The 26,547-nt window shown below is 46.9% G+C and overlaps 1 protein-coding gene across 1 annotated transcript in view; it reads left to right on the top strand.

Annotated features, from left to right (window-relative positions):
* ANKRD6 (ankyrin repeat domain 6) overlaps positions 1-26,547 on the top strand; it is a 249,225-nt gene that overhangs the window by 136,695 nt on the left and 85,983 nt on the right. Inside the window, exons 4-7 of the mRNA XM_029595416.1 lie at positions 9,947-10,045; positions 13,592-13,690; positions 14,779-14,877; positions 25,698-25,796. Of these exons, the coding sequence (XP_029451276.1) occupies positions 9,947-10,045; positions 13,592-13,690; positions 14,779-14,877; positions 25,698-25,796 (396 nt within the window). The remainder of the gene's footprint in view (positions 1-9,946; positions 10,046-13,591; positions 13,691-14,778; positions 14,878-25,697; positions 25,797-26,547) is intronic.

Genomic DNA, 26,547 nt, shown 5'->3' with positions numbered 1-26,547 from the left:
ATCAGCGCCTATTTATACCGCATCCGACTGCGGGTTATACACTGTGCTCGGCTGAGCGCACTGTATTGCATCGGCCCCATAGACGGCCCTGTAGCATGGAGCAGTTGCAGGGAGAAGGATCGAGTGCATGCGTCCCACCTCCTCCCTTCACCAGCTCTTTCCCAGAGTGGGAGAAGCTACTGCGGTCATTCATGGGCCCGGCTGCTGGAAACATACAGTGGTGGAAGCAGGTTGCCAGTCAGCACAGGGCCTATGAAAAGCCTGTATTTCATTACCGCACCAGGGCTCTGTTCCAGCCTAGAGACCAGCCCTGTGTTCATAGGAGAAGAATGACCGGGGGGGGGGGGGGGGGAATGTTTGGGCCGGCCTGGAGCGACTTTATTCAGGGTTCAAAGACACAAAGCATCGGTTTGTCTTTGGCAACACCAATCAGCTTGCAGTGCAGCTCAGACACAACAAAAGGACATTCTTCAGCAAGCAAACAAATAAATAGCCCAAGAGAGAAAAACCAGTCCTTGGAAGAGGAGTTAGGGAGGACGTAGTGGCAGCGTCTCCTTCGGTTTCTCACCGGAGGGGGGGTGAGGAGTGGTTGGGGGAGATCTCAACCCTGAGATGAAAGTAGACAGCACAAGTCTTGTGGGAGGCTCCTATGTCCCCACCCCCCACAGAGCAGGTTCTGACAGCCACAGAAACTCAAAAGAACCAGGAGCTCTTCAAAATTATTTTGTATGCCTCGTAATACTGCTTTTCACCATGGTTTTGATTATTTTTGTGTTAGGCCTCTCCTCTCCTCTCTCTGCCACTCACATTCCAGAAGGTTGTGTCTAATAAACCATAACCTTGTCAGGTTCCTAGCCCGAGTGGCTGAAGCTACGCTTCTCTTAGTGGGTTCAGCACAGGATGTCTTCTTCCAACAGAAACATCGCACAGATTATCTGCGCTTTCAAGGGTTTAAACATAAACCATAATCTCCTGCAGGGCATGAAGCAGGGAGATTGCATTGCATTACATTACATTTTCGATGTATATGCCGGCCTTCTCCAATAAAAACACAGGGCGGCTTACAACCTATCAGCAGTATCAATCAAAATAAATCAGAAATAGAATAACATCAAATTATACAATAGCATGTCACACACACACACACACACAAAAATAAATAAAAAATTATATATATATATAGAAATGCAATAGCATATGTAAAATACAAACTAATCCTTCCCACATTCCCTCCTTGCATGAGGAACAGGGACAATCAATAGTCCACATTCCATCATGACCCCAGAAGTCCACAGTCCTGAGTAAGAGGTCCAGATTTGTCAAGGTGGACCCTGTTCAGAGTATTCACAACAAGTAGGGTGGCCAGCTCAACACTAGATTGATCAAACAGACTGACCCAGGCATGGGTTTTCCCTCATAGATTTACTTTAGGTCATCAGAACTACAACTTCCTGCTTGCACTGGGGCAAAACCTCAGGCCTGTGTCAACCTGGGGTGAGCTGGCGAACCTCCCAAGTCCAGTTCCAAGGGCTTGGTAAAGTAGGTTTACTTCCTCATGCAGCTCTTGCCAGGTCCACCACGCACTGCTTCACTGCAACTCGTGGAGCTCCTCCGCCAGATTCCACAGGCAGCTAAGCATCTCTCAAGTTGATGGAGGTGTTCCTAGGGATCTCCTTTCAAGGACCAAGGCCCAGTCCTGTTCTCTGCAGCGTGGCCACTGGTCCCTGCAATATCTGATTCGATACAGAGTTTCTTCTATTATGTACCATTGATTTGCCAGTGCCCTCCAGCGGTTCAGGAGATAGGGCACTGGTTTCTCACCCAGCTGGCCCCTCATCCAAGTCCTGGCTTAACCATTTTTTTTTTGCCCTTACAAGCACTCCTCTTTTTAAATCTCTCCATAACCTTTTCTTTGCTAGGAGTTCCTAACGGCAGCTATGCACTCTTCCTCCTGACAGGGGTTGGGCTCCGTTTTGAAAGGCAGCACTGCATTTTTTTTTCTGCTGATTCTTGGTGACGCGGATGAAGGTCATGAGTAGAGGAGGCCTCTGCAACACAGACTGCTGCTCCCTCTCCCTGCCACAGCTCAGCTTTGCTCTGCTGCAGAGAAGTGAGAAACCTCTGGGGGGGGGGGGGGGGTAGTGAGGGACATGCTGATACTGAGGGCTGCGAGGTGAGAGACAGGCTGACACAGAGGGTTGGGAGGTAGTGAGAGAGATGGACTGATGTAGAGGGCCTGGAGGTAGTGAGAGATGGACGAATATATAGGGCCAGGAGGTAGTGAGAGATGGACTGATATAGAGGGCAGGGAAGTAGTGAGGGACAGGCCGATAGAGAACTGGGAGGTAGTGAGGGACAGGCTGACACACAGGGTCAGGAAGTAGTGATAGATAGGCCGACATAGAGGGCTGGGAGGTGAGATACAGGCTGACAATAGGAGTCTAGGAGTTAGTGAGAGATAGACCAATACAGAGGGCTGGGAGATAGTAATAGACAGGCCTACCCAGAGGGCTGGGAGGTAGAGAGGGACAGGGCAATATAGAGGGCTGGGAGGTAAGAGAGGGACAGAGCAATATAGAGGGCTGGGAGGTAAGAGAGGGACAGGGCAATGTAGAGGACTGGGAGGTAAGAGAGGGACAGGGCAATGTAGAGGACTGGGAGGTAGAGAGGGACGGGGCAATATAGAGGGCTGGGAGGTAAGAGAGGGATGGGGCAATATAGAGGACTGGGAGGTAGAGAGGGACGGGGCAATATAGAGGACTGGGAGGTAAGAGAGGGACGGGGCAATATAGAGGACTGGGAGGTAAGAGAGGGACGGGGCAATATAGAGGACTGGGAGGTAAGAGAGGGACGGGGCAATATAGAGGACTGGGAGGTAGAGAGGGACAGAGTAATATAGAGGGCTGGGAGGTAAGAGAGGGACAGGGCAATGTAGAGGACTGGGAGGTAAGAGAGGGACAGAGCAATGTAAAGGACGGGGAGGTAGAGAGGGACAGGGCAATATAGAGGACTGGGAGGTAGAGAGGGACAGGGCAATATAGAGGACTGGGAGGTAGAGAGGGACAGAGCAATGTAAAGGACTGGGAGGTAGAGAGGGACAGGGCAATATAGAGGACTGGGAGGTAGAGAGGGACGGGGCAATGTAAAGGACGGGGAGGTAGAGAGGGACGGGGCAATATAGAGGACTGGGAGGTAAGAGAGGGACGGGGCAATATAGAGGACTGGGAGGTAGAGAGGGACAGGGCAATATAGAGGACTGGGAGGTAAGAGAGGGACGGGGCAATATAGAGGACTGGGAGGTAGAGAGGGACAGGGCAATATAGAGGGCTGGGAGGTTGAGAGGGACAGGGCAATATAGAGGACTGGGAGGTAGAGAGGGACAGGGCAATATAGAGGACTGGGAGGTAGAGAGGGACAGGGCAATGTAAAGGACGGGGAGGTAGAGAGGGACAGGGCAATATAGAGGACTGGGAGGTAGAGAGGGACGGGGCAATATAGAGGACTGGGAGGTAGAGAGGGACGGGGCAATATAGAGGGCTGGGAGGTAGAGAGGGACAGAGCAATATAGAGGGCTGGGAGGTAGAGAGGGACGGGGCAATATAAAGGGCTGGGAGGTAAGAGAGGGACGGGGCAATATAGAGGACTGGGAGGTAAGAGAGGGACGGGGCAATATAGAGGGCTGGGAGGAAGAGAGGGACAGAGCAATATAGAGGGCTGGGAGGTAGAGAGGGACGGGGCAATGTAGAGGGCTGGGAGGTAAGAGAGGGACGGGGCAATATAAAGGGCTGGGAGGTAAGAGAGGGACGGGGCAATATAGAGGGCTGGGAGGTAAGAGAGGGACAGGGCAATATAGAGGGCTGGGAGGTAAGAGAGGGACAGGGCAATATAAAGGGCTGGGAGGTAAGAGAGGGACAGGGCAATATAGAGGGCTGGGAGGTAAGAGAGGGACGGGGCAATATAAAGGGCTGGGAGGTAAGAGAGGGACGGGGCAATATAGAGGGCTGGGAGGTAAGAGAGGGACAGGGCAATATAGAGGACTGGGAGGTAGAGAGGGACGGGGCAATATAGAGGGCTGGGAGGTAAGAGAGGGACGGGGCAATATAGAGGACTGGGAGGTAAGAGAGGGACGGGGCAATATAGAGGGCTGGGAGGTAAGAGAGGGACAGAGCAATATAGAGGACTGGGAGGTAAGAGAGGGACGGGGCAATATAAAGGACTGGGAGGTAGAGAGGGACGGGGCAATATAGAGGACTGGGAGGTAAGAGAGGGACGGGGCAATATAGAGGACTGGGAGGTAGAGAGGGACAGAGCAATATAGAGGACTGGGAGGTAGAGAGGGACAGGGCAATATAGAGGACTGGGAGGTAAGAGAGGGACGGGGCAATATAGCGGGCTGGGAGGTAGAGAGGGACGGGGCAATATAGAGGACTGGGAGGTAAGAGAGGGATGGGGCAATATAGAGGACTGGGAGGTAGAGAGGGACAGAGCAATATAGAGGACTGGGAGGTAGAGAGGGACAGGGCAATATAGAGGACTGGGAGGTAAGAGAGGGACGGGGCAATGTAGAGGGCTGGGAGGTAAGAGAGGGACGGGGCAATGTAGAGGGCTGGGAGGTAAGAGAGGGACGGGGCAATGTAGAGGGCTGGGAGGTAAGAGAGGGACGGGGCAATGTAGAGGGCTGGGAGGTAAGAGAGGGACGGGGCAATATAGAGGGCTGGGAGGTAAGAGAGGGACGGGGCAATATAGAGGACTGGGAGGTAAGAGAGGGACGGGGCAATATAGAGGGCTGGGAGGTAAGAGAGGGACGGGGCAATATAGAGGACTGGGAGGTAAGAGAGGGACGGGGCAATATAGAGGACTGGGAGGTAGAGAGGGACGGGGCAATATAGAGGGCTGGGAGGTAAGAGAGGGACAGAGCAATATAGAGGACTGGGAGGTAGAGAGGGACAGAGCAATATAGAGGACTGGGAGGTAGAGAGGGACAGGGCAATGTAGAGGGCTGGGAGGTAAGAGAGGGACGGGGCAATATAAAGGGCTGGGAGGTAAGAGAGGGACAGGGCAATATAGAGGGCTGGGAGGTAAGAGAGGGACAGAGCAATATAGAGGACTGGGAGGTAGAGAGGGACGGGGCAATATAGAGGACTGGGAGGTAGAGAGGGACAGAGCAATATAGAGGACTGGGAGGTAGAGAGGGACAGAGCAATATAGAGGACTGGGAGGTAGAGAGGGACAGGGCAATATAGAGGACTGGGAGGTAGAGAGGGACAGAGCAATATAGAGGACTGGGAGGTAGAGAGGGACGGGGCAATATAGAGGACTGGGAGGTAGAGAGGGACAGGGCAATATAGAGGACTGGGAGGTAGAGAGGGACAGGGCAATATAGAGGGCTGGGAGGTAGAGAGGGACGGGGCAATGTAGAGGACTGGGAGGTAGAGAGGGACAGGGCAATATAGAGGGCTGGGGAGGTAAGAGAGGGACAGAGCAATATAGAGGACTGGGAGGTAGAGAGGGACGGGGCAATGTAGAGGACTGGGAGGTAAGAGAGGGACAGGGCAATATAGAGGACTGGGAGGTAGAGAGGGACGGGGCAATATAGAGGACTGGGAGGTAGAGAGGGACGGGGCAATATAGAGGACTGGGAGGTAGAGAGGGACAGAGCAATATAGAGGACTGGGAGGTAGAGAGGGACGGGGCAATATACAGGACTGGGAGGTAGAGAGGGACGGGGCAATATAGAGGACTGGGAGGTAGAGAGGGACGGGGCAATATAGAGGGCTGGGAGGTAAGAGAGGGACAGAGCAATATAGAGGGCTGGGAGGTAGAGAGGGACGGGGCAATATAGAGGACTGGGAGGTAGAGAGGGACAGGGCAATATAGAGGACTGGGAGGTAGAGAGGGACGGGGCAATATAGAGGGCTGGGAGGTAGAGAGGGACGGGGCAATATAGAGGACTGGGAGGTAGAGAGGGACAGAGCAATGTAAAGGACGGGGAGGTAGAGAGGGACAGGGCAATATAGAGGACTGGGAGGTAGAGAGGGACAGAGCAATATAGAGGACTGGGAGGTAGAGAGGGACGGGGCAATATAGAGGACTGGGAGGTAGAGAGGGACAGAGCAATATAGAGGACTGGGAGGTAGAGAGGGACAGAGCAATATAGAGGACTGGGAGGGAAGAGAGGGACAGGGCAATATAGAGGACTGGGAGGTAGAGAGGGACAGAGCAATATAGAGGACTGGGAGGTAGAGAGGGACGGGGCAATATAGAGGACTGGGAGGTAGAGAGGGACAGAGCAATATAGAGGACTGGGAGGTAGAGAGGGACAGGGCAATATAGAGGGCTGGGAGGTAGAGAGGGACGGGGCAATGTAGAGGACTGGGAGGTAGAGAGGGACAGGGCAATATAGAGGGCTGGGAGGTAAGAGAGGGACAGAGCAATATAGAGGACTGGGAGGTAGAGAGGGACGGGCCAATGTAGAGGACTGGGAGGTAAGAGAGGGACAGGGCAATATAGAGGACTGGGAGGTAGAGAGGGACGGGGCAATATAGAGGACTGGGAGGTAGAGAGGGACGGGGCAATATAGAGGACTGGGAGGTAGAGAGGGACAGAGCAATATAGAGGACTGGGAGGGTAGAGAGGGACGGGGCAATATAGAGGACTGGGAGGTAGAGAGGGACGGGGCAATATAGAGGACTGGGAGGTAGAGAGGGACGGGGCAATATAGAGGGCTGGGAGGTAAGAGAGGGACAGAGCAATATAGAGGGCTGGGAGGTAGAGAGGGACGGGGCAATATAGAGGACTGGGAGGTAGAGAGGGACAGGGCAATATAGAGGACTGGGAGGTAGAGAGGGACGGGGGCAATATAGAGGGCTGGGAGGTAGAGAGGGACGGGGCAATATAGAGGACTGGGAGGTAGAGAGGGACAGAGCAATGTAAAGGACGGGGAGGTAGAGAGGGACAGGGCAATATAGAGGACTGGGAGGTAGAGAGGGACAGAGCAATATAGAGGACTGGGAGGTAGAGAGGGACAGGGCAATATAGAGGACTGGGAGGTAGGGAGGGACAGAGCAATATAGAGGACTGGGAGGTAGAGAGGGACGGGGCAATATAGAGGGCTGGGAGGTTTATTTTTGTGGTTTTGGGTTAAAATCGATGTCCGTGCTCAGCCCTGTGGCTGCGAGAGTTACAAGCTGGCGTACTGCTGTTGGTCTTCCTGCAGGGGTGTCCTGTATCCTCCTCTAATTTGGTATCTAAATGGTTTCCTTAACCAATAAAACTTGAAATTAGCTGACTTCCCTGCCTCCTCCCATTCATGTCCACTAGAATGTCCTGATACCAAATATTACTTTGCATTTCATTTTGTTGGGTGCTGTGCTTGTGTAGTCTTTTTTTTTTTTTTTTAATTCTCATTTTAATTACCTTATTTTTCGGCCTACATAGCCTTTAGTACATTATTATTATTGATGGGTATTTATAATAGCAATTTAAAAAATACATCGCACATCACATAGTTACCCGTACGGTTAATTTGCTGTCTTAAGATCTATTTCTATTGTGTGGAATGGATGCTTGCACATGGTACGGTATCCCTATTAAAAAAATATTTTAAAATAGCTTTGTCGCTCAGAAACCAGTCCACCTTACTGACTCTGTACAGTTTTCCCTAGATTTTTGGATGTGATATGTCTTTCTGATTTCTTCTTCTTTGACTGTAATTAAAGGCAATGTGGTTTGTAAAGAACTTCTCTTTTTTTTTTTTTTTAAGTTTCTGCCGCGTTTGTGCAAAGCTTTTCTCATTTCCTCATGTCGTTTGCTGTAGTGGCAGTCGCTTTTTTTTTACATCTCAGCTGTTTCTGGATTTTTTTCCTTTCTTTGTTAGATTTTAATATCATTGTTACAATTTTATTCTGAAACTTTTCTTTAAGTCTGTTTTTTACCCTCTCTTTTTCAGCCAGTTTTTCCATTGATTATTTTATTGATATATGCTTCTGTAGCGCTAGACTATACAGTTGGCAGCCCGGGAGCGATTTTTTGGCATTCACGCCGTGTGTGTGTGTGTGTGTGTGTGTGTGACTCCCAAAGTGTGTTGCTTCACTGGCTGCTGAAGAGGAGGCCACTCCCTGGGCCATCCCAGCCCAGGGGGTGGCCAACTCCGGCCAGCAATGGCTGGACTAAAGTCTGCTGGAAGGGGGGTATAATTAGGGGAAAAAATCCCCAAGCAGCTGCAAATGAAGGCCGATGGTGCCAGATCCCAGCCCTTGTCTCATTTGGCCTGGAGGAAACTGCCACCTTGAAACTTCCTCAAGAAGCTGTAAAAGCAGTTAGTTTTTTTGTACATATGTATATACATACACGTGTGTGTATATTATATATATATATGTGTGTGTGTGTATATAAAACTAACTGCTGTTAATTGTATATATATATACAGTATATATATATATATAACTGCTGTTACAGCTTTTTGAGGAAGTTTCAAGTTGGAAGTCAGATATATATATATAATTTTTGCAGCTGCCATGAAGTCTCCGCATCAGTAAATCCTAATGTATTTCACAAAGACTCCTGGACAGAGTCCAGAGTCATCTCCTTGGGTTTCGGTTCTTTATGCTCCGCTGTTAAGCATTAGCAAGTTAGCTGCTGAGAAGGTGACAGTGATGGACGCAGGCTTGTTGCATTGAATCAGGCTGAAAATGCAGTAATAAACTATTTCCCTGTTGTCATTAAATCGACAAAAAGCCTCAGTGGTGTGTTCTGGCGACATTGATCATCTCGATGGTCTCTTTACAGCCCAGATGCGGTCCCTTGGCTTATTGTTGTTAAACTGCATCCTAGGTACTGTGTTTTGTATGTGTAGATGAGAAGACTGAGGGGGAGAGGGGCAGGGGGGCTGAGATGGGAGGAGTTAAAATGAGGACTGGGATTCACTGTTAACCATCTCTTTTGAGGAGAAGACAAGAAATAATGTGCTGATTAAGGGTAAACCGTAGGAGGAATCTTATATCTGTAAGGGTAGTCGAGCCCTGGAGCAAGGTAGCTAGGAGGTGGCAATTGGAGGTTTTTAAGACAAAATAAACCCTATCTGGGATGATATAGGTAGAGTAAATCCAGTTTGAAGGCCAGGGCTGGACTAGACAACCTCTTGAGATCTTTTCTGGCCCTATTTTGATGTGATTGTATCAGTGTATGTTCATGTAATATTTGCGCGTGACTGTATCTACATCATGTATAGTGAAGCCTGCAGAAGAAGATTGCCATCACCCCATGAAAACATGATCTCTGTAGAGTCAGGTGCTAGAAGTATACAGCAAGTAACCAGTTCTGGTATGGACATGAGCTGTCTGCCGGGGGAACATAAATTCCTGCATTGTCAGTAATGCACTAGGCAGTGGCACATTGGTGCAACTCCAGTTTAATGGCAGAACTCATATCCCTCCTGTAATTTGAGTATTCAAATTAGTCCAAGGGCTGAAAAGGTGAAGTTCTGGGTGGGTTTCACTGTACACTGTATAGGTAGGTCCCGTCAGCCTCCAGTTAGAGGAGCACTGGCAGTGTTGGTAAAATGGAACCTTGAGAAATTTTGCTGTGGTTCGGCAGCGAGTATGCGCAAACTGGAGCCACCAGGATTGGCCCAGCCTGCTAAGCCAGCTCCTGTGGAGCTGCTGAATCTCTTTTCCTTAAAATTGCCACTGGACTGAGGTTCTGAACAAACATTGCGTTGGGGCCCTGAAATGTTTCAACTTTGAAATCCAAGGTTGAGATTTGTAAAAGCATATAACTAGGGCGGTGGCCTCGACCAACTCTGGAAGAACTAAGATGTAATTTTTTTTTTTTCTTTCTGATATGATTTTGAAATTCCCATGTTGCCTGCCATGCCAGTCACTCTCTGATGTCCGACCGTAGGCGCAGCCGCTGCTAACGCCGCTCGCTTTTCTGCTCCGTCTTGCAGGGTGACCAGACGGCGTTGCATCGAGCTGCTGTCGTGGGGAACACTGAGGTCCTGGCGGCACTCATTCACGAGGGCTGTGCTGTGGACCGACAAGACAAGGTAAATTGGCAAAATGTAGACCCTCGCCAGCTAGGTGGGAGGGGGCGGCCAGTGGCCCACTTTATAAGCACTGTGTCCCCCCTCTCTTCATGCTTTAGTGAACGTCTGGCGTTTAGATCTTGTCTGGCTAGGGTATATTTGTATTTCACATCATGTCCTCTTTGTGTATTATGGCCGTGGTGAGATAAAAATTGGGATTTACTTCCAGTAACTGCGATCCGACTGACCGAAATTATCTTCACCATGTGCCAAGAACTCCAAAGCATTCCCCTTTACAAATCACGCTTATTGGTCATGCTCAAGTAGCTGCTTTTAATAATATTGATTTATTTATTTATTTTTAATTTTTATATACCAGAATTCCTGTATACAATACAAATCAATCCGGTTTACAAGTAACGAAAAGGTTGCCCTGGTCTGGGAGGTTAGACCAGGGTTTTTTTTTACATGGAACATTGAACAATAACAATCAGCCATTGAACCTTATTACAACTATTTAACCTTATTACAATGAACATTGAAAGTAATAATAATTATATTTAACAAATTTAACAATTAACAAAACCTTAACCGTGTAATGAATAGTATGTGTGAGTTCATCTTTTTACAAGGAATTTTAGTAACGAATATGGTCTGCAAAAAGCGGCTATATAAAGGTGAATAACGACTGTTAAATAGACATGAGAATAAGTAAGTGCGGGTATGAAATTAAGTGTCAATGTGTTAGGGACACCCTGCAATGGTTGGATTTGAGAGTCAGGAGGAGGTGCCTAGTTAAGAGTCAGGATTTGAGAGTCAGGAGGAGGTGCCTAGTTACACTCTGGGAATTGGAACGCTTGCCTGAAAAGCCAGGTTTTTAACCTTTTTTTAAACTCTAGTAGATTGGGTTCAAGTCGAAGGTCTGGTGGGAGCGCATTCCATTGGTGTGGTCCCGCAGTGGAGAGTGCTCTTTTTCTTAGTGTTGATTTGGCCAGAGCTGCGACTAATGTGCCTTTGTAGGCGCTTCTGATGGGTCTGGCAGATGAGTGTGGACGAAGTTGGGTTTGTAGAGATATAGGTGTGTCGTTATGAATTGCTTTATGAATGATGGTTAATGTTTTATATAGGATTCTCTGTTTGATGGGTAGCCAGTGGAGGTTGCTCAAGATAGGGGTAATATGGTCTCTTTTATTAGAGTTAGTTAGGATTCTGGCTGCGGCATTTTGTACTATCTGTAGGGGTTTGATGCTGATGGCGGGAAGGCCCAGTAAGATTGAGTTGCAGTAGTCAAGTTTCGAAAAAATAATGGATTGAAGAACGAGACGAAAGTCTCGTTCTTCAATCCATTTCTTTGATGCTAATAAAGAATCACAGATCCATTTCTTTGATGCTAATAAAGAATCACAGATGCAATTAAAGGCTATTCAGATTGAAACAACCATTTTTTTACCCTGGGAGAAAGCTAAATCCCATGGAGGTTTACGACACCTTCCATTAAGGCAACATGAATACTGTCTGTTCAGCAGTCTCCTATGATTCATTGATGTGCCCATGCTAAATGTATCATTCTGAGTGCCCCTGTGGAACTGTGATTTGTGTGTGGGTGTGTGATGTATGTATATATATATATCTGCTGGAACTGATCACTAAACACACTTTTATCTTTCACAGGAGGCAGACAAAAATCGTACTCCGCAAAAGGCTTCTTATTCTAATATATTCTGAATTGAAATTACAGATTTCATGTGGACAGCGTGCTGGGTTTTAGTACTGTTTTGTCTTTAGCAATTGCTAATGTATCTTTTTTAATGAAAAAAATAAAAAAGGTTTCAATGGAAAAGAATCATTGTAAGCCTCTGTAAAACACTTTTAGGAGCAGAGCAGCCAGAGACCCTCTTGTTCAGGCGGGTGTATTGCTCTTCATAGATAACTAATTAAGGGTGTTTGTCTGTGGTCCTGAAAGCTCTTAAAGATTGTTATATTATATTATAACCTCCACTTAGAGATCCTGAAAAAGTGGAATATAAATCAGTTACATACATAAAACATAAAAATAAACTCTTCCCTGCTGGTTGCTGGAAAGAATAACTGGCTGCGACTGGGAACCAAAAATAAGGGTTATTTAAAACAAACTGCATTTTTTTTAATATGCAAGTTATTCATCTGAACCCCATTGGAAGACCCCCTTTTCCCCTTTGGAAGAGAGAATTTTGCAGGCACAGTTGTTCTGCCTCGCCGTCCCAGGTTTCAGCCCTTCATGAAAGTTCCCTTCAGATGCTGCTGCAAGATGGACAGAATGAACCTTTTTTTCAGTCCATTGCCTCAAAAGCTCATCTACACCATCACCTCCAGATAACCTGTTAATTGGGCAGAGAGAGGAATGCATACAACCTGCAGAGAGTCTGGTTTTACCATTACTGTTAGTTTTCTGCAGGGCTAGAACTTCATTCTAGTACAGTAAAATACTCCCGATTAGCCAATCAGATTGCAGACAGAATTCCCGTCACTTTTTGCACGTGCTGCGCAGTAAGATGTCCGTCAGTAAAAGACGTCGATTGCCACATTGAACAAGCACAGAAACAGCAGGGCAGGACAGATTTCTGGTGAGGATTCGCTGATGTGGTTTCCTTGTTCATTTGAATGCATGGAAATAAAAGTCAATAATTTTTTTTTTTTTTTTTTAAGTAGGCGGCGGTACCTTTTTTGTTGGACTTACTTAATATATTTCTTGTCTAGCTTTCAGGAGCTAAGACTTCCCTTCATCGTGCAAACTACAAAGAAGCTGCTGTAAAACAGAAATGAAATGCAGACTTTTTTATTGATTGCTTTCTTTTTTATTAATTGTATAGTAGTGGATTCAGATTGTTTCTGAGCTCGGCAAACACCCTCTCCATTAATGTCCAGATAATCGTACCAAATTAATGTACAGCCAGACTGTACAGAAAGATATTGTCTTGCTCTAATCTAGGTCCAATAAAAGGGAGGCACAGGAGGTCATTAATAACCCACTTCAGATTATTCACATTACATCTTTCACAAACTAAACTGATGGAACAACATTAATGGGTCTTAAATTTCCTCACTATGAGATCAAAAAATAAAAAAAATAGAATCACTAGGTCAGGGTAACCCATTGAGCCTAAGGGTATGTCATTAAGGGCAGTCCAAGACTGTACATTGTTTAATCCAGAATACTAAAATTACTAAGGGGTACTTGTTATTCTGTGGGCTCTGTCGATCTTTTATCGCTTTAGATTTATCGCTCACAAAGAGCAGCACCAGATCAGAATCAGAAAAAGCATAAACCAAGCCTTTTAACTTAAGAACTTCTCTGCCGTAAATACTACTTCCCGTGGACTCTTACGTGTCGTGCCGTGACTAGACCGTGAGCTCCACGGAGCAGGGACTGTGTCTCCTAGCACTTCAGAAGCTATGAATAGTAGCAGCAGTAACTTAAACCTACCCTCTGCGTTTATGAGTAGACATTTAAGGGAACAAAAACGCTGAAAATATTAAGCTTCTATTTTGCTCGCAAACACTGCCGCTATGGTTTGTCTTTCCCCCCAGGATGGTAACACCGCTCTTCATGAAGCTGCCTGGCACGGATTCAGCCACTCTGTCAAACTGCTGGTCAGAGCCGGAGCCAGCGTTCTTGCCAAGAACAAGGTGAGCCGGGCGTACAATGACTTTCAGTCCCGAGGAGAAGTTGTTTACTCTTTAGAGAAGGGCTTTGGCAGTGAGGCTTAACCTTCCAGCCCATCCAGGGCGCAGCCCCTGCCGCTCCAAAAAATGCGAGCAGTTTACTCCTAAGTATGGTGTAAAACATCTGCGTGCTGTCGTGATTAGCGGCGCCGGATAAAAGGTTTACTCCCTTTTTAAGGGGGCTTTGCTTCTGCCGGGTACGTTCCTGAGTGCCGTACAGTCCACTGGAGCCAGTGGGCGGCAGTGGAGCAGCAGATTTAGCCAGGTGGAGAGTCCTGCAGCAGCAAGCTGGGTCGCCATCCCAACCACCTGCAAGCCTCAGTAATGTTTACTGGATAGTCAAAGTGAGCCAATAGCTTTTTTGAACTTCTGCTGCCCTCCTTGGACTGGAATTTTGATCTTCTCATCCATAAATGCCAGGGCCCATCAGTGCTGAGCCAGATAATCTCCCCAGTTCTGGAAAGGGGCGCCAGGCTTTATTGCCCGTGACTTGGGAGATCTGAGGTGACGTGACAGGCCCCGGCCCTGGCAAAGGTTCATATGTACAGCATACATGCAACACGCATGAAATATGTGCGATACATTTGTTACGTTGCACAGATTTGTGTAGGGGAATATTTACCTCAGGTCTCACAGGAGTGGTGTATAGGATGATCACCAGCAGGAAGTCCAAGGTTGTTTTGGAGGGTGTGCTATTTCAGGGTGCAGCTAAATCCTGTTAAAATCATGGACAGCTTCTATTACAGATGCGCACATTCGTAGCATCATTGGCAGTGACCGAATTGGCTTGTTGGAGGTTGCAGTAGCACAGCCCTGCGCGTGCCTGAGCCTCAATGCCTGAAACGGCAAAGCTTACACTACCAGGACATGTCTGGCACATAGTGGCTCGCTGTGAAATGGGTTTGGGGTAAAATTTTGGCCTTTCCCATTGTTATGAGTTCACTTAGTCTGCTTCCAAGAGGTAGTTTAAAGTCCTCCACTAGATGGGTAACGTTTTCCAGTCTGGATCTCTTCTAAAGATGATTGTGCTGTGTCCTCCTATCATCCATAAGGCAGGTAACACACCTCTTCACCTGGCTAGCCAGAATGGACACTCCCAGAGTACCCGGCTCCTGTTGCTTGGAGGATCTCGGGCCGACCTGAAAAATAAGGTAAGATCTCAGTTATGTGTTTTTGGTAGTCTGATAGCGGTGAAATTGTGCATTAAACCAGTTTCTTGGATCACATCCCCGCACTTATGAAGAGCAACCATCGCATTACAGTGTGTTGGGCCCAGCAGTTTCCTCCTCCTCCTCCTTTGTACTGCCAGGTCTGGGATCCTGTCACCATGAGCCTTCATTTGCCCCTCCCTGGATAATTTTTTTCCCCCACCCATTTTGTGTCTTTCCACCCCTCCCTTTAGCATCTAGAAAATGTTTTTAAACTCTCTCTTGTGGCTGGAATTAAAGGCGATTAACATTTAGTTGAGCATTATTAACCGCGAGATTTCCTAAGCAAGCTCTAGAAGAAGGCAGGAATATATGGAACGTTTTTTGAGTTGGAGAAGTTATCATTTGTTAAAGAAATAAGTTTAGAAACGAGACCTGGAGGACTTGTTGGAGCAAAACCCAAAAGCAATATCTTCTCGCCCAAACTAAGTTATACAGGTGGTGTCTGGTATTATCTAAGAGGAAAGAGGAGGAGGAAGAAGTTTCAACCTCTCTTTATGAAATTTCAATACAAGAAGGATGGGAGATTTTGCCCACAAATTTTTTTAGAGAATGATTTAGGTTTGTCCAAATAACAAAGATAGTGATGGCCTGTAGAACTCCATGGAACAGAAAAGAGCCACCTGGGCAGTAATGTAAGCGTCCAGGCTCTCCCTTCTCTGTGTGTATCCTGCTTGTTTTCCTACTGTTGTGGCCCAGCTTTGGGATGCTGCATTCACAGCCCCTGGGGAGGAGGGAGTCCTGGCCATGGTACAACAGTGACACCTACTGGTCAAACAGAGAGTGCATGAGGACCATTAGGCCCATCCAGTCTGTCCTGGTGAAATGCCACAGTTGAGTTCTGGCTTTCTCGCTCACTTCTTCAGAGCTCTGGGGATCCTCTGTGCTTATTTCAGGTTTTCTTGAATTCTGTTACCAACTTTTGTCTCCATCACATCCCCCGGGAAGGCCGCTCAATGCATCCACCAACCTCACCATGAAAATATATTTTCTGATTTTGCTGAGTCTGCTCCCCTGGAGCTTCATATCATGATCTCTTCTTCTGCAATATTCTTTCCTCTAAAATATGTTTACTTCCTGTGGCCTGATTTATACACCTTTGAGGTATTTGAATGCCTCTCATATTCTTCCCATCTCTCTGCTCCTCTAAGATGTTCATATTTAGATCCTCATATGGTTTTTGGTGCACACCATACACTGTTTTGGTAGTTCATCTTTGGACTGCCTCTAGCTTGTCTATATCCTTTCAGAGGTATGGCATCCAGAACTGTACACAGTATTCTAGGAGAATCCTCTCTTCTGTTTACAGGTTCTGCCTCTCTCTGTGCACCCCAGCATCCCTCTGGCTCTGGTCAGTCTGTGGTCCCTATCTGAGGACACTTGCTCAGTGACTAGGCTAGATAGGAAAGTGTGTGTGTGTGTGGGAGGGGGGGTTATGAGAAGAAGGAGAGGGTTAAAAATGGAGGGGAATCCCAAGTAATGGAGGCTCATGGCATGGTAGCTCCAGCTGAAGCTGGTACTGATAGAATAGGAAGCTCGGAGGAGCAAGAGGAGATTGATAGACCAAGCTAAAAAATAAATAAATAAAAGTTCTCTCGCATCTGAGAGTTCTCCTAGGACAAGCAGGATGGTAGTCCTCACACATGAGTGACATCATCGGATGGAGCCTGGCATGGAAAACTTATATCAAAGTTTCTGGAACTTTGACTAGGCACAGTGAGCATGCCCTATACCACATGTCCATGTGGGGTCCCTCTTCCATCTCTTTTTTCCCACAGGGCTTTTGCTTCGCAGTTAAGTGAATTCTTGGCTTTTTCCTTGGAAAATTGCCATTGGAAAAAACTTTCACCGCTTATTTTCGGGGTTTTTCACGTTTCATCGACACCAGGTCCTTCTCGGTTCCTCTCCGTAGGTTCCTTAGTCAGGTTTTTCGGCATTCTCAGTAAATTTCTTTTTGCCTTGTTCCCCCCATGACGGCGGTGCCTCGGTGCCTGCCAGCTTTGATCGTCCGCTGACACTGCTCTCGTTTTACTTCCCTTTTTGTTTGTCATGGCCTTGTCTGGTATTCATTGATGCCCCCAGTGCCCGAGGACCATGTCCATCACGGACCCTCAAGAGATATGTGTCCTCTGACTGGGGGCATCATATAACGTCCAGGGTTACCGCCCAGATGACCCCTAAGGGATGTTGCTCTTGACTCGATAAGATTAAGAAACTCATCAGGTTGAGAAAGTCTGAGCCATCGACGTCAGCATTGGCGGCATCTGAACCAATGGACCTTGGAGCCACACTGATGGACACCATGCCATTGATATCGGCAGGTCCTTTGGTTCCGTTGATGCTGCCAGCAGATAGGGGCGCCAGAGTCTGGCTCCTGTCGGTTTCTTACAGGTCGAGGACGTCGGGTTGGTCGTTTTCGACCTCGGCACCGAGGAAAGATCAGGCCAAGCACCGAGGGAAGTTGAGGAAGCATCAGCACTAGCCACCATCGATGCATGGTGCGGGCTCTGGGAGGCACTGACGCATGCTGTATTGCCCCCGAAGTGACCCCACGGCAAGGAGTGCCAATCCTCCATCGATGCTGGGGTTCCACAACTGTCTCCACCGGTCCTGGTGCCAGTCGCTGATCCACCTCGGGGATCCAAGTAAGATCTGGCCACCTGTCCTGCCTCCCAGTTGGTGTTGGCATTGGCAACTTTTGAGGAGGAGCGGAGAATCCAGCTGGCAGTGGAACAAGCACTGCAGGGCATCAGGCTTGTGGCACGGCTAGTACCGGCACCTGCACTTTCCGTTCTGAAATCGCTGCTGGAATGGCTCAGTGTGCTCATTGGTACATTACCAACCTAGCTGGCATCTGTTCCTGAGATGCCATCGATGCCGGCAAGCCATCTATGGTTCCCGTGACTGATACAGTGGTCATTGCAGGTTCCTCTGAGGAGGAAGTTCCATCGAGGTCGGCAGGGGCACAGAGGTCTTTAGCTCCCTGTCCAGCTTTGCCGGTACCCATGCTTCTGGACAAAGGCCAAACACCTAGGGCCCCCATCCCCTTGTGGACTACAGTGAGGATGAGGCTTCGTATGACCCCTGGGAGGATGACACTGCAAATTCCTCCTCCAGAGGATTAAAGGAAGTCTCCACCAGAGGACTTAGCGTTTGCAGGATTTGTGCAGGCGATGGCCAAGTCCATCCCCTTTCAGTTGTTGACGGAGAAGGATGCCAGGCACAAGATGCTGGAAATCCTCCAGATCATGAATGCTCCTAAGCAGATCATGGTGGTCCTGGTGCACGAGATCCTTAAGGAGTTGCTGCTGAGGATCTGGGAGCATGACCTCACCGTACCTACCATGAACAGGATAGGAGATGGGGTTTACCTCATCCAGAAGTCTACCAGATTTGAGACATGTCAGCTGCCGCACCAATCAGTAGTGGTTGAATCTGCCCTCAAGAGGGCCAAGTGCTCTTGGACCCACGCCTTGGCGCTCCCGGGGAAGGATCACAGGCCAATGGACACTCTTTGGAGGAAAGTATTCCAGGGAGCCATGTTCATTGCCCATATTGCCGTCTACTCGTGGAACCTCTGGAAGCAGTTGCAGGAGGTGGCTCAGCAGCTGCCTCAACAGCAGCAGGACACGCATGTTCTTGGTGCATAAGGGCCTGGAGTGCGGAAAACACGAGGTTTGTACAACCTATGATGTTTTTGAAATGACATTGAGAGTCTCTGCAGCAGGAATCAACGTCCACAGAATGGCATGGCTGCAGGCCTTGGATCTCCAACTGGAGGTACAGGAAAGACTTGCTGACTTGCTGTGTACAGGAGAGAAGCTCTTTGGAGATAAATTGAGGGATGCGGTAGCCCAGTTGTGGGACCACTATACAACCCTCCAAACAACTCTCTACCAGCACTTCTGACCTTCCCTCTTCAGTTTTTTTTTACTGCCAGAGGAAGTACTGTCCACTGGCCCTTCACTCCTGTTCACAGCAGGTAAACTCCTGTAGCTGTCTCAGGCAGTAGACAGTTCTCATGCTCCTGCCGGCGCCCCAGTCAAATCCTGGGACGGGGTTTTGACTGGATCGTATGACGCATAAGCCAGCCACCTATACCTAAGATGCTCATCCCCCAGGCTATGGTGCTATATGGATTGGTGGCCCAGTATAACCTTGGATCTGTGAGTTCTGTCCATCGTCCATCAAGGGTACCAATTAACCCTATTGGGTTTCCCACCAAATTTCCTTCTGTGCCCATTTTGGGAACCAATAGGTACTGATAAGGGAGTTCTCTGCTCTCTTAATGACCAGAGCAGTTGAACCTGTCCCACCAAGGCAATGAGGGCAGGAATTCTACTCCCGGTACTTCCTTATTCCAAAGAGAACAGGAGGACTCTGTCCCATCCTAGACCTGAGGGCCTTGAACAAGTTTCTAAAAATAGAAACATTCAAGATAGTTTCCCTGGGCATGTTGATTCCTCTCTTACAAAAAGGGGACTGGCTATGCTCCTTCGATTTGAAGGACGCATACACTCACATCAAGATCTTCCCAAGTCACAGGAAGTATCTCAGATTTGTGGTGAGAAAACAGCACTTCCAGTACAGAGTGTTGCCTTTGGGCTAGCGTCATCCCCTTGTGTCTTCACAAAATCCCTGGCCATGGTGGGGGCTCACCTTCACAGGCTGGGAGTGCATGTTTTCCTTTATTTGGACGATTAGCTGGTCAAGAGCACATCTCAGGCAGGAGCCACTTGGCCCATGCACTTGACCATTCGGGTGCTGGAGTCAGTAGGGTTTGTCATCAACTATCCGAAGTTCCATCTCAGCCCGTCACCTCAGTTGGACTTCATAGGAGCCCTGCTAGACATGGCTCAGGCAAAAACCTTCCTGCCATGTTCCAGGGTGGTCACCTTGATGTCCATAGCAGCAGTGATTCGGTAGAGCCAGCAGGTGTCAGCTTGGCACATGTTGAGGCTGTTGGGCCACATGGCCACAACCGTTCATGTTACTCCCTTGGCACGTTTGCACATGCACAGAGTCCAATGGACCCTGAGGTTGCAGTGGCACCAAGTCACGCAGAGCCTCCAGGATCACATTTGAATCACCGTGTCTCTATGGGACTCTCTTGTCCTGGTGGCGGGTACTCTCAGATTTGGAAGGGGAATATCCTTCCAAAGTCCCCCTACCCAAATTGTCCGTACCACAGATACATCCACCCTGGGGTGGGGAGCTCATGTAGAGGGGCTCTGCACTCAGGACCTCGGGTCTACTCAAGAAGCACATTGTCAAATCAATTTCCTGGAGCTCCGGGCAATCAGGTATGCACTGTGGGCTTCCAGAGATCAGCTGTCCAATAAAGTTGACCTGATTCAAACAGACAACCAAGTAGCTATGTGATATGTCAATAAGCAGGGAGGCACAGGGTCATACCTCCTGGGTCAGGAAGTGGTCCAGATCTGGTCGTGGGCCCTGCTCAGGGCCATGTATCTCGCTGGGAGATTGTGGTTTGTGCCTGTTGGTCCCCTTTTGTGTTGGGGAGCAGTCTGTAGCTAGGGATTCACCCATGTGTGAGGACTATCATCCTGCTTGTCGTTGGAGAAAGCAGAGTTGCTTACCTATAATAGGTGTTCTCCTAGGACAGCAGGATATTAGCCCTCACAAAACCTTCCGCCACGCTTCGCAGTTGGGTTTCTTCTTATATTTTCATTTATATATAATTGTATATTATAAGACTGAAGAGGTACCCTGCGTGGACACATTGTATAGGGCATGCTGGACATGCGCAATGTGCCTAGTGAAAGCTTCAGAAACGTTGACATAAGTTTTCCGTGCCGGGCTCCATCTTATGATGTTACCCATATGTGAGGACTTAACATCCTGCTGTTCTAGGAGAACACCTGTTACAAGTAAGCAACTCTGCTATACTGGGTAGCAGGTCATAGTGTCATAGACCTTCTAGGTTTGTCCAGGGCAAAGGCTGCTTCAAAAGACTTAGATCTTGGATCTGCCTTGTGACAACGCTCAGCTTTTGGCATGTAATGTTGCTTTCAAAAGGGTGTGAGGGAACAGCATGGATGGGAGGCATAGTTGTACCCTCTGGGCATCCCATGGGCTGAGTGCCCTGTTCAGTTTATCTTCTGCTGACTTTTAGAGAGAGAGAGAGAGAGAGCGTGGTCCAGTCCTGCTTGGGTTTTGCAGGTCAGATACCATGGGCAACTTTCAATTTCCTAACGATTTTTCAGCCTTAGTGGTGGCTCGCTGTGATGCAGGGGGGAATAAAACGCAGTCCGCCAAAAGTACCGGACAAGTGCAGGAATCTTGTCCTCTCGTTGCGATGGGGCGTTATTTGATAAGCAGCAAAGCTCTGCATTTGACCTTCAATTAAGCAGGGAAAACAAAACTTATGTTTATAAAGTAGTTGAAGAAACAGAGAAAACTTAAAGGTGAATTTTCAAGAGCTGCGCATGGAAAGTCAGCATGTGTGCTATTTTATAAACCTCAAACATGCATGCATAAGTAAGAATCTGAATAAACTCGCGCATGTAAAAAAAAAAAAAGGGGGGGGCGGGCCAGTGAGTTTCCGGGGTGGGGCCAGCATTTGCATGTATAAATTGCTGTTTTATAAACATGTTAAATATGTAGGTTTGGCAGCTTACACGCGTGTATTTATACCCGCTCTGCATCTGGAGTAAGGGATCATAAATGTCTTAAAAGTGAAATATTGACTGGGTGATGAGTCTGGGTGAAATGGAGGGAATTGAGGCTGAAGAACCAGGAGGGTCTTGATGACCTGCAGATGGATGGGACAAACTGGTACATTACTTATTTATTTATTTTTATATGCTGTCATTCAATTAGTATATCATGAACGGTTTACAATCAATTAAAAGAATAAATCATATAAGCATATCATAAAATACAATATAGATAAAAATTAAACAAACATAAGAAAATTAATAAAATAAGTGCAAAATGAATACAGCTAAATAACTTTAAATAAGGTAAAATTAAGTATGAAAATTGGATAGTAAATTAAAATTTCAATAAAAGAATTGAGCCTCAGGTTACTATAAATAGATATATGCTCTCAGCTACAGTAAGCAAGATTAACTATTGCTATCATAAGTCCTTTTAAAAAGCCATGTCTTTAGTTCTCTTTTAAAGGTCTTGATTTCAGTTTGTTGTCTTAGGCCGTCTGGCAAACTATTCCATACTACTGGGCCTGCTACCTAGGCAAAAATTAGTAATTTCACTGTTGCGCACATGTTAAAGAAAATCTCCTGACTTAACACGTGTAAAATCCGACTTATGGGGGGGTAAGTGCATGTAAATTGCACAGGTAAAATTTCCATGCATATATTTTAAAAGTCAGTCATAAAATACGCAGGTATAGTAGTTGCATGCCACTTATCCAGCTAAATTCCAATTTATCTGACTAAGCAGCAGCAAGGTTTCTACTTAGCTGCATAAGTCTTAAAGCCGCTACTTATCTGGCTACATCAGATAAGTAGCGGCTTTAAGTCTGAAAATGTTTTGTCTGAAAATGGATAAGTCTGAAAATGTTTCTTATGCAGCTAAGTCAGATAGCCAAACAAATCTTAAATAGTGTTATTTATCCGGATAAGTAGATCTATTTGAGACTTATCCGGCTTTATTATGTAGCCGGCTAGGTAGCTCTATTTGAGACGTATCCGTCTATATTATGTAGCTGGCTAGGTAGCTCTATTTGAGACTTATCCGGCTTTATTATGTAGCCGGATAGGTAGCTCTATTTGAGACGTATCCGTCTATATTATGTAGCTGGCTAGGTAGCTCTATTTGAGACTTATCCGGCTTTATTATGTAGCCGGATAGGTAGCTCTATTTGAGACGTATCCGTCTATATTATGTAGCTGGCTAGGTAGCTCTATTTGAGACTTATCCGGCTTTATTATGTAGCCGGATAGGTAGCTCTATTTGATTCGTATCCGTCTATATTATGTAGCTGGCTAGGTAGCTCTATTTGAGACTTATCCGGCTTTATTATGTAGCCGGATAGGTAGCTCTATTTGAGACGTATCCGTCTATATTATGTAGCTGGCTAGGTAGCTCTATTTGAGACTTATCCGGCTTTATTATGTAGCCGGATAGGTAGCTCTATTTGATTCGTATCCGTCTATATTATGTAGCTGGCTAGGTAGCTCTATTTGAGACTTATCCGGCTTTATTATGTAGCTGGATAGGTAGCTCTATTTGAGACGTATCCGTCTATATTATGTAGCTGGATAGGTAGCTCTATTTGAGACGTATCCGTCTATATTATGTAGCTGGCTAGGTAGCTCTATTTGAGACGTATCCGTCTATATTATGTAGCTGGATAGGTAGCTCTATTTGAGACGTATCCGTCTATATTATGTAGCTGGCTAGGTAGCTCTATTTGAGACTTATCCGGCTTTATTATGTAGCCGGATAGGTAGCTCTATTTGATTCGTATCCGTCTATATTATGTAGCTGGCTAGGTAACTCTATTTGAGACGTATCCGTCTATATTATGTAGCTGGCTAGGTAGCTCTATTTGAGACTTATCCGGCTTTATTATGTAGCCGGATAGGTAGCTCTATTTGATTCGTATCCGTCTATATTATGTAGCTGGCTAGGTAACTCTATTTGAGACGTATCCGTCTATATTATGTAGCTGGCTAGGTAACTCTATTTGAGACGTATCCGTCTATATTATGTAGCTGGCTAGGTAGCTCTATTTGAGACTTATCTGACTATCTGACCTAGCCAGATAAATAGCATTTTTAAGACTTATCTGGCTAAATATCTAAGTAATTCATTCAAACATAACCCCAAATTCATGCCCCCACCTTCACCACCTCTGTAGCAGAAAGATTGTATTTTTACTAATTCAAATTCCAGACACTATAAACATGTGATTTATCTAGTACAGTGCTGTGAATATTGATGGCACTAAAAAAAAATACAGATTAAATAATAGTGATAATAGACCATTTAATTTGGATAAACTGGGCATTTTATTTCCACTGTTGGGGGAAAGCCTACAATTTAGCCATGTCACATCCCTATCCAGTTGTGCTTGAGATATCCTAGTTTGTAGCTCAAACCTCCGCCTGCCGTGCTGAAGCAGAATTGCATGTGAAAAGGAGCAAACGCTTCAGCACTTGGGAGATCCCCCTGGGGAATAATAGGATTTCTTTCAGTAGAAAATCTCTCTTAGAATCGCTGCTCCCTCTATCCCCACCACCGCACTGTACTCCAATGGAAGACAAAGTGGCCTCATTTCAAGGGTTTTAGGCTCCTTATTTTGGGAGCCAGGCCTCCAAATCCACCCATTTGAAAATGTACTAGGGCCGAGTGCCTCAATTGAGTTTCACAAGGAGCCCACATTTAGGATCCTAAAAAATGGGTGGCTACGAGGGCGGGGAGACTCTTAGGAACTTAGCACCAATTTCCAGCATTAAACACTTAATTTTTCGGACCCTAAATCGAGGCAAATGAATGCCAAGGCTTCAATTTAGGACCCTGGCTGAAATCTTACGAACCTAAGTTTGGCTGAAAATTTAGGCCCTCAGCATTTTTTTAAAATATGTTTTGTTTATTTAAAGTTTCTTCTTAACTGCTTCCCGGGCCCAAACAGGCCACCCAAGGTGATGTACAACAGATGTAATCTGCAGTTTGAAAAGAACAAATTAGACAAGTTTAAAGCAAATTATCATGTATAAAATCCAACAGAAAAACCATCATCATAAACACAAAAACAAAACCACTGTATTGGCCTCAAAGTGTCTAAAATTGCAAAGCTAAAAAAAAAAAAGTAATGAAAATCCTTTGAAAGAGGCCGTCAGTTCTACAATGAAAGTCTCAAGGCCTCCGGATTTATGGTCGTTTCTGTGTGAGTGCCTTCTAGCGGCCCTTCCTTCTGTCTGCTGCGGACACCCATTTCTTTCACATCTGGAATGGTCCTGGCTGGTGCCCAGAGCCATATCCTTAGCTGCAGGGGTTGCGTAGCAGGGGAGGGAGAAGGTTGTACCCATGGCGCTGGTCTGGTGCAGCTCCTTAAAAGCGTGTGATCGGTGACGGAAGGTAAGACCGTAGCAGCAGAGGAAAGAGAGGGAGCAGCAGGTGGCAGCTGGGAGCATTTTAGAGCTAATTCTGACAATTTTTTAAATCAGTTAAAAATGAGAGCAAGTAATGCTTTTCTGGAAAAAACAGAACTAAGGACAACTCTTCCTGATTTAAAAATCTAGAGCGAGTGTATGGGATGGCTAATTTAAAGAAGCCAGGCCAGAAAACCTCATTCTTTTGGCTTCGGTTTGGGGAGGGAGCATAGATAGATTTTACTTCCATTTTCTTTTTCCCGCCTCCTCAACATGATGCCCTAGAAGGCAACTTTGGTGCCCTTTGCTGGACAAGGACTGGTGGGGGATCCCGATAGTGCCTCTTGTGCGCTATGGCAGTCATTCTCCTGCCCTTCCGAGATCAGCAGGGGTCACACGTCTACAGTGGCAGTCATGCTCTTGCCTTTCGTAGTACCCCGTGTATCAGCTCAACTAAGTGCCCACACCTCCCAGGGTCCAGTGGGAGAGGGAGCTCAGCCTGGGTAATTTCCAAGGCACGGAGCTGGTCCGCCGAAGACTTGTTTTGTTTCCGACTCAAGGCATCTCTTTTTACATATCAGCTGGTTTCTGGTTTTTTTTTTGTTTTTTTTCATGCCTGAATCTGGTAAATGTGAACTGCTGCTGATGACTTGCTTAGTGCTTTGTTTCTGTTTGCAGGCAGGAGAGAGCTGCTTGCACATTGCTGCTCGCTATAATCACTTATCCATCATTAGAGTGCTTCTCAGTGCTTTCTGTTCTGTGAATGACAGGAACCAGGTCAGTGCATGGAGCTCACCACAGCAGTGCACCCTTCCTTCCAGGCTGCTGCAGATTGGCTCCACAGATGCTCACTTAAAGCATCCATCCAGTCTCATATATCCACTTTGTAAAAATGAAATCATAGTATTGTGTCGGCGTGTCCTTTCTCTGTGAAGTTCAGCTCAGGTTTAACTCACGAACGTATTTTATCAATGTTATGGCTTATAATGCATATGCTTGGATCTTATCAACTGCCTTGTGACCACCATGTCCTGGTGTTAATCTGCGTGTGTATGTTTTGAAATTTATATAGATAATATATAGTAAAAGAGCATTCACTAGTTTCAGATACCACAGAGCTCGTTCCTGGTTGATGACCAAGGCTAAGTTGCACCCTTTCTTCCCACGCCATCGGAGGGAGATCCCGGTGCTGTTGATGATGGATGGAGAGGAGAGGCAGAGGAGCCACCTGGCTGCAACTCACGTGGCCCAAACGAGTTGGTTCAAGGCTATCAACTCCTGTTTTAGGAGGTCTTCATGGAGAGAAAACTTCCCAGAGTGGGGAGAGAGCGAGGTGTTGACAACCCAGGACCAATTCACTGGTTCTGTCACCTTGAGCCACGTGAGTCCCAATAACGAGCTGCTTCTCATCGTTTCACCAGAGCAGTCAAGCTCACCTGGGTTTAGCTCCCCTGCCAGCAGATGGAGACAGAGAAGACTCTGATCCGCTGGCATCACCCCTTATAGGGTACGGTGAAGCCTGCAGCCC

Source organism: Rhinatrema bivittatum, chromosome 3 (genome assembly GCF_901001135.1).
Source record: "Rhinatrema bivittatum chromosome 3, aRhiBiv1.1, whole genome shotgun sequence".
In the NCBI taxonomy this organism is placed as follows: Eukaryota; Metazoa; Chordata; class Amphibia; order Gymnophiona; family Rhinatrematidae; genus Rhinatrema; species Rhinatrema bivittatum.
Note: the sequence above shows the minus strand (reverse complement) of the source record. Positions and strands in the feature narration are given on the sequence as shown.